The sequence below is a fragment of the Calonectris borealis genome, chromosome Z (genome assembly GCF_964195595.1).
Source record: "Calonectris borealis chromosome Z, bCalBor7.hap1.2, whole genome shotgun sequence".
Classification (NCBI taxonomy): domain Eukaryota; kingdom Metazoa; phylum Chordata; class Aves; order Procellariiformes; family Procellariidae; genus Calonectris; species Calonectris borealis.
The window spans coordinates 84,295,013-84,309,624 of NC_134352.1; the positions used below are offsets into that span (position 1 = coordinate 84,295,013).

General features: G+C 44.9%; 2 protein-coding genes, 1 long non-coding RNA gene and 3 other non-coding genes across 7 annotated transcripts; 1 reads left to right on the forward strand and 5 right to left on the reverse strand.

The window, feature by feature from the left end:
* Positions 1 to 9,819, forward strand: LOC142075744 (uncharacterized). The gene is made up of 3 exons (XR_012671006.1): positions 1 to 198; positions 1,117 to 1,250; positions 9,731 to 9,819. It is a non-coding gene; the product is annotated as an uncharacterized LOC142075744 (long non-coding RNA).
* On the reverse strand, positions 3,226 to 7,549 carry LOC142075743 (UPF0729 protein C18orf32 homolog). The gene is made up of 3 exons (XM_075137564.1): positions 7,480 to 7,549; positions 5,600 to 5,852; positions 3,226 to 4,930 (listed from the first exon to the last, which is right to left on the reverse strand). The coding sequence occupies exons 2-3, from the start codon at positions 5,825 to 5,827 to the stop codon at positions 4,856 to 4,858; spliced, it is 303 nt and encodes a 100-aa protein (XP_074993665.1). The 5' UTR covers positions 5,828 to 5,852; positions 7,480 to 7,549; the 3' UTR covers positions 3,226 to 4,855.
* Positions 7,994 to 11,673, reverse strand: LOC142075742 (large ribosomal subunit protein uL22). Of its 2 annotated transcripts, none has more exons than XM_075137563.1 (7): positions 11,649 to 11,673; positions 11,191 to 11,243; positions 11,064 to 11,104; positions 9,775 to 9,909; positions 9,369 to 9,467; positions 8,588 to 8,779; positions 7,994 to 8,089 (listed from the first exon to the last, which is right to left on the reverse strand). In XM_075137563.1, exons 2-7 carry the CDS (start codon positions 11,228 to 11,230, stop codon positions 8,042 to 8,044), a joined length of 555 nt encoding a protein of 184 aa, XP_074993664.1. In that variant the 5' UTR covers positions 11,231 to 11,243; positions 11,649 to 11,673; the 3' UTR covers positions 7,994 to 8,041. The 2 variants fall into 2 exon arrangements, with proteins under 2 accessions (XP_074993664.1, XP_074993663.1); XM_075137562.1 differs by lacking the exon at positions 11,649 to 11,673 and adding an exon at positions 11,535 to 11,636.
* On the reverse strand, positions 8,442 to 8,511 carry LOC142076114 (small nucleolar RNA SNORD58). The gene has a single exon (XR_012671118.1). It is a non-coding gene; the product is annotated as a small nucleolar RNA SNORD58 (small nucleolar RNA).
* On the reverse strand, positions 8,984 to 9,050 carry LOC142076116 (small nucleolar RNA SNORD58). The gene has a single exon (XR_012671120.1). It is a non-coding gene; the product is annotated as a small nucleolar RNA SNORD58 (small nucleolar RNA).
* On the reverse strand, positions 11,344 to 11,412 carry LOC142076115 (small nucleolar RNA SNORD58). The gene has a single exon (XR_012671119.1). It is a non-coding gene; the product is annotated as a small nucleolar RNA SNORD58 (small nucleolar RNA).
* Positions 11,674 to 14,612: the final 2,939 nt, after the last annotated feature.

The window sequence follows — 14,612 nt, forward strand, 5'->3', positions numbered from 1 at the left end:
GCGGGGGGGCCCGGCCGCCGCCGCTGCTCCGCTCCTCTGCGTGCAACGGGCTTCCGCGGGCCGGTCGTCATCCTCCGGGCGAGGCCTCCCTACGGCAAGAGGCTTCTCTCGATCACCCGCGGGGTGGTCGGGGGCACGGGCTGACTGCCTCGGCCTCATCTCCTCCGCGGCCCGCCTTTTCAGTCAGTGGGACGTGAGGTAACTCGAGCGAGTGGGACCAAGAGCCAGAGGGAGGGAGGGAGGGAGGATTTAGCAGGCACGGTCCTGCCCTCACGCTGCTTTAGTGTGTTGTTTCTACCTCTGGTAACCTCCCGTCTCCGTATCTGAGGTGGTTTTTGTGCCGTCAGTAGCTCGTTCTATAAGTACCCAATGGTTCCTTCAAAAGGGAAACCCTTTCCGATATAATTAATCCTGAGCATAATCTCCTTACCACAGTCTGTGACACTAAACATGCAGCCCGTCTCTCACACGTACCCGTAAACGGGCTGCGCGAGCAAATAAGGCGTACGCAGACAGCACAAGTGCAAAGGTGAGGTCTACCACTTCATATACATTGCCACATAAAAGCAAAAATGTTGGCATAGGGTTTGGCCTCATGTTCATACAGCGTTTGATCGGACCGCTACAGCAATAAAAATGGTGCACGGTCAACAGTTAGAGTGGCTATAAAAGAGGTGGGACTGTATGCACCAAAAAAGAATTGAAAAACAATCCTCATGCAAAATACAAGTATTGCTACATCTATCTACGTATAAATACATCTATTCACAACATTTCAAATAATTCATGTTTCAAATACAACAATGAAAGAAAGATAGAGGACTATGATCTAAAAACATTGCTCAAGCAAGAGAATCACTGTGGCAAACATGGTCTTCTAGACCATTTCAGTTAAACAACTGCAATCAGGTTCACTGAAAAGCAAAAATAATGACAGCCTGCGAAACCCAAAATACAATTTGGGTCATCAAGCATGTTCTAACAATCAGAAAACTGTGCAAGGAAGTATTCTTTCATGTATTAGGCAGTTTAATGAAACAGAATTAATTCTCACGGAAGGCAGATTTAGTTAATCTAAGTGTAAGTTAAATTTCTCTTCATTTCCTTTACCTGCAGCCTCTGAAAAGACTGTTCTGTCAGCAATAACGTTCTGCATTGTACGGAAATCGGAAAGGAATGACTCCAACGATTGAACCTTAGCAGCATGCCCGACAACTCCCAGAAGGCTGGAGCGTGATCGCTACATTTGGGTAATAACAGCGTATTGTATTACTGTCATTAGATCAGCTTTGTGGATAGAATTTAATTGTGTTCTATGAACACATCTGAATAAAGATATTTTGCACAGAATTCAGTACTAGTTTAGACATCCTTAGAGGCTGATCGTGTTCCATTTAACCTGCCAGAATTTCCTTTGCCTGCAGAATCAGGCCCATCAAAATAATTGGTAACATAAAACCTTCTCAACTTTTATTTAAGAATTTTTTGCATATACTTGCAGTTTTTTAAGGATGTATTTCAGTTAAGTTTATTTTAAGTCCTTGCCACCCAGCTACCTGTGCAAGCCAACACATGGAAGGTACCATGTCACACTTGGACCTTCCCATAAAGAAAAAATAATTTGAATTAGTTTATTTGAATGGGGTTTTTTTAAAATATTTTCAAATATTGGTTGATTTCTTGGTTCTTCCTCGATAGTATTTGAAGAGAACTGGACAGCTTTAATGCTGAAGATCTTAGGACTAGATTTGCAAAAGTACTTTGGTCCCTAAAGATGCCGACTCTGCAATTTTCTAAGTCTTCAGTGTAAATGAAACTGCTACTTGCTCTAGTAAATTTTGGTAATGTCCACCTGCCACCATCTTTAGGCGCCTAAGCCCTTTTGTAGATCTTGCTTTTAGTGAGTAACAACCATACGGAAATTTTCTCAGTTAAATTAAATGTCCTAGATCTATATTGTTCTTTCATGTGAGGATTTCCTTAATTTCTGTCTATTTTTCTTAAACGAGGCTTTGTGCGCTTCTTTGGGTCCCAGCAGATGGTCTCCTGCACCTTTGCTCAGGCTTAGGAGTTCGTTTCTTTCACCTGTTTTTTACGTTATTTTTTGCTTAACTGTTCACAACACTATACGATTATTGACCTATTCTTGGAAAAGAATACGAACAGAGGAGTTGCAACACAAATCTGCCAGGATTTCTAGTGAAGTGCCTCATTCAGGAAAGTTTTGTGATGTAGATTACTCACGTTAGTGTTTAACTGCAGCTAATAAATGTACTGAAACGCTATTCCAGAAAGCACAAACGGTGTTCTTCTACAAACAAGAAGACATACTTGCATTATCTGCCTGTTTTGCTTTTTGCAGTCTTTTCAGTAGGCCTGGTGTTTAAATACGATGCTGGCACACAGCTAGAAGCCCAGCCCAGCCTGCAGTCTAATTTACTATACAGCTTATTCTCCATGTTACTGTCTGATGCACTTCCCTATATAATAATATCCTAAATAACTCAGAATCATTGATTATATACACTTTATGAATTGACTGCATACATTTACAAATTAAAGGAGCCCCAGTACAGCTCTTGCTCTACTTCTCGTTGTGTTCGCAGCTGTTAGAGGTGAATATATTACTCCAAAACTTCGGCCCATTTATGAGATGCCCGTACGTTAGAGCAGTGGCTAAGGTTACCTGCCCTGGGAAGGAAGCACAGCTGAAGGGACAGTCCTTTCAGCAATGCTTACAGTGTAAGAACACAGGCTCGTGTTCAGCTGCACACCTGCAACGGATCTTCATTTCTATAGCCATTCGTGCATGACCTCAGTTCCAGAGTGACTTTCTCAGGCAGTTTACTCCTTTCTCATTGCAAGGTGATTTCAGACCCTTAGAAGTTCCCAGCTTTCAGATTTAGAGCATGAACTTTGACAGTAGTGGTAGCAGAGGAATTTATTATTTGGGGTGAAGTGGGGGTTGATTGGTTTAGAAAACCCAATCCACCACAGATTACAAAATGTAAATTTGTAAAAGATTACATCCACCTTTTACCAGCTGAAGTTTTGCTGGATAGGGTACCATTTGTTGCAACAATATGGACGAAATATCCAAAGAATTGGAGGACAAAAACGATCCAAAACTGATGTCGCCTCTTTCCCTTGCTTCCGCTATCCAATCCCTGTCTTTTCTACTATGTGATCCACACAACAATACCTGTTGGTTTTAGGAGTGCACAGTTAGTATTGTTCTCTTTTATTGTATGAATTATACCATGCGTGCATGCTCAGAATAATAAAACCAGGTTTTAATATCACAAAGGGTAGGTACTTCACCGGTCTAGGAGAAAGCTGTATCTGCGATACATCGATCAGATGGGGGATTATGTTGCAAGGATGATGCAAAAGCTCATTAAACAGCAATACCAAATTTACTTCCTTATAGACTAGCTCATTAAGGGAGAGCACACAGTATTAGGCAACGTCTTACAAGGAGTTTTCTGTGATTCAACTCATTACAGAAGCAATGGTTGTAGCAACAAGGGCCCGATACCCAGCTGTGAACATTGCAGATCGATTCACACAAGACCTGACACAACCATGTAGCGGTAGGAAACAATACGCCTCACCAGAGGCATCCGACAGACATCAAGCAAGTCTTTGGAGTAATTAATTACCCGGTAGGAGAAAACACAGTTGCAAGAACAAGACTGGACCTCAGTGACAGATCAAGGACTGCATATATAAAAATGTATGCCTTTTTAGGCATACCTTAGGTAGGACTTTTGGAAAAATGGTAAATCCAAAATTGCTGGAATGGCTTTATTTTGATTTTTTTTCAAGAGCTCTCTGGTTTGGCAGAGAGGACAAAGCAGGACTTATCACTTTGATTCCCCACTAAGCACAGAGGCATCTAAAACGCTTCACAATTGCACTATCGTGTTGGGATGCAAGTCAGTACCAGAATGCATCTTCCCAGGAGGAGGCAACGCTGGACTTCGGAGTTCACTTTCTTTATCACAAAGGCCGTAGTTTTATGACCTCCTTCTGCCTGGGGCCTGTCTACAGGTGTCAAAGATTTTGTTACCACTCTAAATATTTATAGCTCAGAAGCCTAAGAACAATTGTATGAAGCAACTTATTGTTAAAGAAAATCCTGGTTTATTATAATTCAAATTACACAAGCATGTTAAAGAGACTTTAGTTGGATTTTTTTTTTAAAGACAGAACTGCACCATTTTAAACCACTCCAACAGAACATAAGCAACAATTCTCTTGCATCATGCCCCTGCTGCTCCTCTTCAGGAAAGAAAGGCACAATGTTTCAAGGAAAATAATTAAAGTATCAAATCAAGACTTTACTTTTAGTAAGCTAAGTACATTTTGCATATAGCATAACTCCTTTAGCTCATTTGACATGAAAAAATCTATATTCTTCATCATTTAACCATGACGGTTATGTTGCCACAATGCAATTCATAGTTCTTTAGCAAGGTCAAGAATAGCTATAGCTTTTAAGGTGAAAGCCTGAAGTATTGCACTAGCAGCTAGTGAAACTAAGATGCTAAGATACATTTACCTTCCAAAGCTAGATTTATTTATAAGTTATTTAACCTAGACTCTATAATCGCACCAAATAGATTATAGGTGAAAAGTAGTTGTGGTGAGGAAAATAAAGAACTTCAGTTTTCAAACATTTTAAATTAAGAAACGTGCTAGCTGCCATTTTAGTGGCAAAAGAGACCCTCTCCTGTAAGTGACAAGGGGTTTTATTCAGCTAAAATGTGCAAAGAAAAAAGTCTCAAAGTGAGAGAAGTATCAGCAGTTCATATTGGACACAAGGGAATAAAATCCTTACGAATGAATTCCTTTAATCCGTTTTCTTGTCAGAAACTTCTGTGGATCTCTTTGCAGCAATTCCATTTGCAACACCATTGCTTTCAAACTGCAAATAAAAGACAGCATCATTAATGGGATGTCAAAAAAGGACTCCACACCCAGAACAGTAACAGTTGGTGATGAAAATTACTTTTAGAAGCAAGGCCAGTGAAGATCTATGAAGAAATCTGCAGGAAGAACCGAAGTGATGGTGTCTCTTTAGATTTACACATAATTTCTGCTTCGAGGTGGCGGGGGGAGGAGTGTGGGCAGAGACAACATATACAAATCTTTGAATTTTCTTAGAAGAGATAACTAACAAATGCACAATTTACACACACTAAACATCTTCCTCCATTATGAGTGGTAGAGCTAGATGAAGAATACGTTGGTCTTTTTTTTAATTTTGCTTCATGCATCTGGTGTGATGTAGCAATTACTTGACTTCTCCCTTCTCTGAAAGAATAGCCAGTCATTAAAAAAAAAAATAATATAACTAACTAAGCTGTTTCAGAAAACAGGTGCAATTCCTATCCTTCCAAGACTTACCAGAAGCTGTCTGGGAGTAACTGCTATTTCCAGCTGGCTTAGTACTGGTCATTCGCTTTCATAAGACAATAGCCACAAAAATGTCTACAAAAACACCCAACTATTTACTCTTTCATGGTGCCCACCCTGAACTATTTCTGGGTGCTTTATCTGGCATTTCCCTGGTTAGCTACACGATTAATCTTACTTTATAAATTCCAGACTCATCCTCCTGATCTCTTTTCGTGGCTGAAGGTGCCCGTGGATTTCCAGCGCTGCCTCCTCGACCTCGTTTTGTGGCTGTCGTTTCTTCCACAGCCTTCTTGGGCCATACGCGCTTAATGAAAGGTGCGATAACGGGATAGATATACGGTTCAAGGAATTTCTTGTAGACCCAGAGGAGAACAGGAATGACAATACAAGGAATGCACACCATGGCTTCCTCTTGTTCTGTGACAAAGCTGGTGAGGGGAAAAAACCCAACAACTTAGGATGAGAGCGTTTGTCTGCCGTGAGCTAAGAAAAGTCTTAAATAATGAATAAAGATTGTAGTTGATATCCAAACATAAAAGATTCTTTAATAATAGATTAACTGTTCGTTTCAAAAATGCTGTGTGTTCCAATGTTATAAAGTCCTCAACAACAGGGGAAGACTTCTTGACATTCTAACATTCTTGACATTTTAACAAAAAAGGAGTTGAGTTTCCATTCATTCATCATTAGAAAAGCACATTCAGAAAATAAAAGGTTTTGCCTAAACCACACAAAAAACAGTTTAAGCAGTGAGCTGCATATATTAGCCCAGTTCTTACTATAATATAACAGAGTCCAAAAGGTTTGTTTTTCTTACTCCCTTTTTATTTAAGGTGAAATTAAATGGCAGGACTCCAATCAATCTAATGGCTTGCTCCCACTGAAGGGCAGGTCGGTGGGAGGCGGGGGAAGAGAATCCTAGTCAGGATTTGCGAAAAGGAGAATCACAGGAGGAATCACTTGATCCCACAGCAACAGATACAATTGGCCAAATTATTAGAAAATTAATCTTTCCCTCTCTCCCAAAACCAGGAAGAAGTCTTCAAAAACGGCAGCCTGAAGTCTGCAATGAAAACAGCAGAAAGCCAAAGCACGGGGGCAGAGGTACAACTGGGAGAGGAAGCAGTTAAGCAGGATTAGAGCTGTCCCTTTCAGTGCCGATAAGCAATATGTTAGATACACTCTGCTGCACAGCACAACTTTGCCCTTCACATTCCTCCTTTCTAGACTGCTGACATCTGAATTCCTCCATTAAGAAGCAAAACAAAAGCTTTGCAGGATGGAGAACGAAGAGACAGATGTGCACACTTCGTTTGGGATCAGAGTTTCACTTTTTTTTTTAAGCTATCCTAAAGATTTTTAGCCCCAGGCTCTGTGGAACAACAGAATATCAATCTCCAGTTGACTACTTCCAAGTGTAGTTTTGGCTACTTCAAATGTAGTTTTAGAGGACCTGCTCATCTCTGAAGTCAGAGAGGAATCTTAAATTGAGACAACAGGAATGGTGTAACTAATCAAAGCCGTTCAAAAAGACAATTCGTGTACTCTCTCCGCCAGAACTTGCTAAACACTAAATTTTCAGCCAGATGTTGTGGATTCATCCGTTAGCTACAGAACATGGCTGGAGGGAACACCCCGAGCTGTCTGACTGAGGTAACAGCAAGTGTCTGCGCAGCCACTTCGCGTCAAGATTCCGGACTGAAAAATAAGTCATACCTCTGCCAGAGGTAAAAGTAACACAAGTCCTCATACATTTAAATATCGTTCACGAGTTTCTCCTGTGATTTGGTGATGCTCTGTTGGCTGGTTAGCATGCAGTTAATTTTTAGGGAAAAAAAAAAGGGCAAACGGTCCGATTTTAATAGCAAGGTTATTTTTGTGTGATACAAGCTGTCCCTGCCTCTGTAAGCCACCATACGTTAGGGGCAGCGCAGAGAAGATGCGTAACACTGCAAATTTAAGTGCGATTGGTCTTTGTTTCCCGTGTTTAGTCGTTAATCAATTATTATTATGGAAATAGGAAAAAAAACCGCAAAAGAAAGGCCCCGCACTCACCTCAGTCGGCAGCGACTCAGCGCCGTCACCGCCTGCCGCAGCCTCCACCGCCACACCGGAAATGGCCGCCGCGCTTCCGGCTGACGCGCGAACGCGGACTCGCCGCCAATGGGAGAAGGCGGTGTGCGCACCACGTGCCACACGCGCCGCCGGGGCCCGCCCCCCCCTCCACGCCCGCCGAGCCCCGGCCGCAGGTTGCGGCCGGGGCTCGGCGGGCGTGGAGGGGGGGGCGGGCCCCGGCGGCGGGAAGAACGCACGGACCGAATTGGTTCTAGCTTATACCCAGGCAAGGACACCGGGGTGAGGGAAATAAACACCTGCATTTCTTTCAAATTCCCTGTTTTAGGGAGGAATGGCGTTCCTAAGTCATCAGCTGTCGGTTTTTGGCACCAGCGCGTGCCACCCCACAGCTCATGTGGCGTCCCCGTCACAGGCCGACGGTTCAGAAAGCCCAGCAGACCCACCGGGCACCACTTACAGCAAAACCCTTGAAAAAGCAGAGAAGCGCACACCATAAATCTTAACTTTTTAATTTTATTTATGTACATCTCTCATGTCAGATTTACTCCCGAGCCATTAGCTTTTGCTTCTTCAGCTTCTTTTGGGATATCTGAAAAACAAACACACCAATGAGAAAAGAGTGATGGTCTACACCTTCCCAAAACATCTTACAAATAAGTTTAAAAAGAGCGTCATCCTTTGAAAGAAGCCCTGAGAACTGTTAGAAATTTCTTCATCCGTTTACAAAACGTTCCACTAGTCATTCCTGCACATAACAAAGTGCCCTTAAAGTACTGCACTGCATACAGGCTGTCACCTCGGCTGAAGTCTTATTGTCACACGCACAGACGGGGAATGCTGTAACCACTCTGGGGGAGGGAAGGATAAACCACCCGTGTGACAGAAACCGCCGAGAAGCATCTTCCCAAGTTCTCAATGTTGTATTTACACTAAATATTGAGGTTGCTCAGAAATAACTTCTGATTTTTTCATGGGTATTCCAAAGGTGTCCTAAGATAGTCATCACAGCAACCCCCTGTCCGAAAAACATTAACGCGCGGATTTCTTGCCAGTGACGTTAGAGGACTAAGGGTGCAACGCTTGGTACCTTTTTCTTTTGAGCAACTTCCTCCTCTGGCTTAGGGACGATCTGCTCCTTCTCGGTGAGGATCATCTCGATGTGGCAGGGGGAGCTCATGTAGGGGTTGATCCTACCATGTGCTCTGTAGGTGCGCCGGCGCATTTTGGGAGCCTTGTTGACCTGGATGTGCTCGATGACCAGAGAATCCACATCCAGACCCTGGGAGGGGGGGAAAGAGAAAACTCCCAACTTGTTTTTCTCTTCAAATAAATAATCTCCACAGCAAGAACATGAATAACAACCCCCCCCAACATCACTGCTGGCAAATTAACATAACTGAGTATTCACCAAGCGAGCACCAGCTGAAGTCGGAAGAACACCAACCACCTTTCTACACATCGCAATGAATTTAAACCGATGCTGATGGCTCAGAGAAAAAGAATGATTTCATGGTTGTTCCAAAGGTGTCCTAAGATAGTCATCACTGCCATCAGTTACCATGTTAAGCACTGGGTATTTTACAAAGACACAAACTGACCACAAGCCCACAGATTTTACTTTATTTTGTAGATTTTACGAGATCTAAACCACACTTACTCTAAGCAGTTGATAACCATGCACAAACTAGCTATCTGTGAAAAATGATTACTCACATTTTAACTTGAAATTCAAACAAACAGTAAACCAAAAGCCTCTACACAATTCGGTTTCACCTACAAAGCAGGCCTTATCCAGCCACTGAGTTCAGGAGCGCCGACACACAGCACGACACGAACGCTTTGCATTGAATAACGTCTACGCAACCCACCTTGAGCTCAGCATTGCTCTCCGCGTTTTTCAGCATGTGCAGCAAGAACTCCGCGCTTTTCTTCGGCCAGCGTCCCTGCGTCCAGCCCCACTGCTTGGCCTGGAAGAAGAAGAGAGCTCCCTTTTTTTCCTGGTGCGACACAACTTGCCCTTTACACACCATTAACTTGCTGTTACATCCCCTTTTATTAGGGCTGCATACCAAAATAACTAAATTTGATCAATTATTTGACACTGCAAGTAGATTCAATGCTTGCTGTACTGGAATGAAGAGTAACTCTTTCCTCCCTCTTAAGTTTATATATAACATTAACAGACTATTATTCTCCACGCCATCTCAACATTTCTCTCTTCTTTAACCAGCCACAGCCAAAGCGTCCTTCCCACGCTGTCATCTCAGACCTCACCTGGGCGCATCTACCGACTCCTCCGTTGTAGCGACGGAAGGGCACGCACTGCTTCTTCAGGGTGACGTCCTTCAGGTACTTGGTGGCCTTGCGGATGTGCATGCCCTTGATGGCCTGGGCGGTCTCACGAGTGTTCTAGCAACACAAAGCACAGCAAAGTTCCTTTTAGCAGATCTTTCCAAGTGACAACAGGAGAAAAAGCGCTCCTCTCCCTTTCCTGGATCCTATTCTTTTTGCTACACACCCAGTTTACAAGAAGGACTCACACAAAAAAATAAAATTAAAGAATTAAGAATAATTAGCAATGCTTTTTTTTTTTTTTGCTATCTATTTTCCTAACCCTTGGTATGGCTTCCATTACTGAATCTGCAGCTCTGGCATGTCTTTATTGTTTTTTACCTAATGGCTAGATCTTTCCAACCAACAAAATTAAAATTTGAGTATTTATACTTTTCATAGCTCCTCTTTGGCCACTAATCCAAAAAAGCAGGAGCCTGAAGGATAAATTCCTACTAAAATGTCAAATATGGCACCTCAGAGGAAGCAATGAGAAAACAAGCTACACAAACAAGCTACAAACAATCTAATTATCTCTGTAAGGGAATCCTGAAGGGGAGAGAAATAGGCTCACTAAGAAAAAACCCAAATAAAGTAAGACAGCTATAGTAAATGTGAAATCAAAGAGTAACTCTAATCCTTCCTGATCACAATAAAAGAGCAAACCTCTTTTCACTTGCACTACATAACACCCAGCAGAAAAGCACCGGCTCTGCTTTGGTTTTGTGGTTAACTCCAATGAGACCTGAATTCACTGCCGCACCTATACCTCCTCCAGAGAACCCCATGTCCTTATGTGCAGCCCTCACGCCAAACACTGCTTGTCTCCCCGCCTTACCTCTTAACCAGCAGCACGACCAGACGAACCCCGTGTTCTTTCCAAACAATCAAAAAGGCAGAGTAAGACCAATGAAACAAATCTCTCATCTCACACTAACCCAATTCCTCCTGCTAAATTCACTACAACTGTTTTCCTAGTCTATTTTATTATCTATGATAGCCAGGAAGCTCTTTAGGTCACACGATCTTATTTTTGACCCTGTGGATAAAAACCATTACAAGCAGCTAAAGCAAACACGGGCCATAACCCACAGTACCACCCCTAAGTAACTATGTAATGATACAGAAGAATAAAAGACATCTCCTTCAAAAAACCAAACCAAACCAAACCAAACCAAAAAAAACCCTAAAACAAATGAATTTGCGTTTCCTACTGTGCACACACCGCGTACCTTGAAATGCACTCGCAGGTTGGATCCCCGAGACTTGCATGCTGCGGAGAAAAAAGACCAACTTTTGGCATTAAAACGTCAATGGCTTCGGTGAAGTCCTACGCGAATCCACGAAAAAACAACTCACATTTCGTGGGGTTCTCCGGATCCAGAGAGTAGCGCACCATTTTTGAAGCTCAACTGCAAAAAAGCAATTAAAAACAAAAACCCGTATCAAGCTTCTAACACAGACATGCAGAACCTGGACTGTTCACCTTACTGCCGACAGCGAACTAAAGGAGCCGCTCAGAAATTACGCTTTCTTTTCACAATTAAATCCAAAGGTGTCCTAAGAAAGTCATCACGGCAGCCATGGCCTCTCCCTCGGGCCTGCTTCCACCTCACACCCGCCAGCCACCCCCCCGAGCTCCGCCATCCCCATCCCCATCCCCATCCCCTGCCCGTCCTCCCCCGCCCCAGCCCCGCAAATACCGAGGGCGTCCGGCGAGGCGGACCGAGCCCTCGCCCCCTCACCGCCTCCCCGGGGCGCCCTGGGCAGGATGGGCCCGGATTGGGACCGCTCGCTGACCGCCATGGCTGCCTCACCTCAGGGCGGCGGCGGGGAAGAGGAAGAGCAGGGCATGCCGGGAGGCGGGAGAGCCGCCCGCTCTCGCGAGAGCTCGGGCGGGATTTCGGTCAGGGGGCGTCGCGGAGGTGCCGCGCCGAGCGCGGGGCGAAGGACGCCGCAGGGACCGTCGACAAACGCGCGGCGGCGGGTGGGGGCGAGGGGCCGGTCAGGGCGGCGCAGCCCCGCGTGTGAGCCCGAGATGTGAAAATAAAACGTGCGTGTGCACCTGCCGACGTCCCCGCGTCTGTGTGCGGGTGTGGGGGCGCGGACACGCACCTGTGCAGGGCTCCCCGCAGCCCGAGGCCTACCACCGCAAAATGGCGCCGGGCCCGCCGCCCTGAGGGGGTGCCCCCGGCAGATCCCTCGCTGTCCGGGGAAGAGACCTCTTGTATTCAGGAAAAAAACTGACAGTGGGGCCAAGACACGATTTTGTTAACCCTCAGCCCGAGGCCAGTGGTGTTTGCAGACCAGAAATCGGTGGAGACGAGACGAAGGAGCAAGCCCAAGGGCCGCAGCTAGATGGCAGCTCAGGATGAGAATAGAGAGGAGCACATCGCTTAACAGAGGTATCCAAGACATGAGACCAGAGAGATTCATGCTTATGAATTGCAACTGGTATTTATTAGCCATTATAAAAAAAAATCAAAGACTTACTTGTTAGAAGATATTTTTTTCCATTTTAGGCTGCGTTTGCAACTAGAGCTGCTTGGGAAATTTGACAAAGCAGCGGTTTGATAAAACCGAAACGTTTCCTGAAAGTGATATCCAGTTACAGCAAAAGGCTCATGGAGAAAAGTTTGACAGAGTGGAAAGAAAAGAGAAAGATCCTCCCGAGCGGCCAGTAGTCTGGTGTCCAGGCACCTCCCTGGCACGAGAGAGTCCGGGTTCAGCTCTGCGTTTAGAATTGAGCAGAGCAAGAACTTACTGCCCATGTAAATGCTCTGACCAGGAGGCTATTTTTGGATCTCTTGTTTAGTGCTAAAAGCCCCCAAAGCTTTGAAGCTAGGATTTCACCCAGATGGGAAGAGGAAAATATTTGAACTACCACAAATATTTATGTGGCTGGAAACTGTAGAGCTCTAATTTCGACTGCAGCTCTCCATTCACCTGCCTTAAAAGGTGCCTTTTACTTTGCTTTCAAGGAGAAGCTTTCTGCAAAAAGTCTCCAAGTAACTTCTAATCACCAATCTCAAAGCAGGGAAACCTGCTGGGATGCGGGCAAATATTTCTTCTTTTTATATACAAAGTTCCGTGAAAAAAAGAGTGAGGAGCCCATACTCTCAAGAACACACACCAGCTTTCAGTCGCAGATGCTTATTTTGAGATACTCAAGATGTGTTTTCACCAATTAGCACTTCCATCATCGTCCGTGGGATTAGAAGCCACTCAGCACCTCAGTACACACAACCATCTCAGAACAGCGGTAATGCGAAGGAGGATCAACACCGCCAAAACACAGGCACGACAGCCTTTCTAAGCCAAGCGTTACTAGAGAAAAATAAACAGACAAGAAAAAGTATCCTCTGGGGTCTCATGACTTCGAGGAAACAATAAATACATAAAAAGAGATCTCAGCGATGACTTCCAACAGTGTTGGAAGAAGCAGAACACTTTTTAGTGTTTCAGTTCTCCTTCCTATGGAACAAGAACAGTACTATTTCCAGGAGCACTAAGTTCCCAGATGCAATAGATCAAAACTACCAAAAGCTGAGGTCCTCAAGCACATCCATGGCCTTCCCCACCGTATTGTGGGAATCTCCTCTCACAGCCCTCCCTCCTCCTTCGTCGGTTCTGCCCTCCCCTCCGCACCTGTCTCCGTGTAGAAAACCAGTGCTGGTGGAGGAAACCAGCCTCTCCATGGGAAGCACCTTTACACGCAGCTTCTGCTTAGCAGCAGAGCACAGAAGCAAGAAGACATTCAGAGAAAGCTGGAAGGGAGATGTGAAGCTTTAGTTGACACATGGTGGGAATTATCACATGGTCATTGTGTTATCAAATCCAAAACAAACAGGGCGTGTTTTCTGTTACTTACGTTTTCTGTTTCCCCGACATGTGGAACTGTTTATGATCAGCTGCTGAGGGCTTGCAGTGGTGGAGGTGTAGAGGTAGGAGCTTCTGCGGATGGTGTCAGGAAATGAGATGCATGTTTTCGTCTTTGTTGGGAGGTTAACAACTGCTCTCAGAGGCAGCCTAGCACATATCTGGTGCTGAGATCAGGGCTGAGGCAGCTGAGCATGTGCCCTTGTTGAGATTTACCCAGATTATTCCCCCAGTGCACCAGCTGCCTTGGATATTTAGCTTCAGTGAGCTGACTCAAACAGAGCTTTTGCATCCTAAGCAGAAAATTTAGGCATGCAAGTCCAAAATCATGTTCCTGAAAACTCCTGCATAGGTGGCAGCTGCCTCCTAATCCTGGAATCTCAACTCCATAGGATTTTACCTTAAACTGCCCTGGTGCCACCCCTCTTAGCTCCCCTGTCCATACCACCGAGCCCTGGTGATTATGCTGTGCACGCCCAGGAAGACCTCACTCTCAGCAGGCACTGAAAGCAAAGATCCAACTGTGTTCAGACCTGAACCCTTCCTCTACCTTGTGCTCCGGAAGCTGCTGCTGGTAGCATCCTCCCATGAAGGGCTTATCACAAGGGCAGCAAAGGTAGAAACCTGCAGAAAGTGATAGTGCCCATCTTAACCCACCGGTGTGGTGGCCACAGCACACTCCCAGGACATGGGAGACCCACTTTCAATTTTTTTCCCTTGAGAAGCTTCAAAGCCGCATCCTAACCAGAAGGCCAGAGGCTATTCTGTGGCAAAGATGTTCCCACCCTTCCTGCTGCAGGTTTTCTGCCGAGCAGCCTGTGGGCTGGGTTCACACCTCTCCTCTGGACCTGCTTCTGGGGCTGAAAGGGGACTGCACCCCTTAACCTGCCGTGAAACAGCCT

Excerpts from the sequence above, each read along its gene's own strand:
- LOC142075743 (XM_075137564.1), bottom strand. The coding sequence starts at position 5,827 with ATGGTGTGCATTCCTTGTATTGTCATTCCTGTTCTCCTCTGGGTCTAC. Across the intron at positions 4,931-5,599 it reads ATGAGTCTGGAATTTATAAA|TTTGAAAGCAATGGTGTTGC; the intron begins GTAAGATTAATC and ends TTTTATTTGCAG.
- LOC142075742 (XM_075137563.1), bottom strand. The coding sequence starts at position 11,230 with ATGGTGCGCTACTCTCTGGATCCGGAGAACCCCACGAAAT. Across the intron at positions 9,910-11,063 it reads ACCTGCGAGTGCATTTCAAG|AACACTCGTGAGACCGCCCA; the intron begins GTACGCGGTGTG and ends TTGTGTTGCTAG. Across the intron at positions 8,090-8,587 it reads AAGTTGCTCAAAAGAAAAAG|ATATCCCAAAAGAAGCTGAA; the intron begins GTACCAAGCGTT and ends TTTGTTTTTCAG.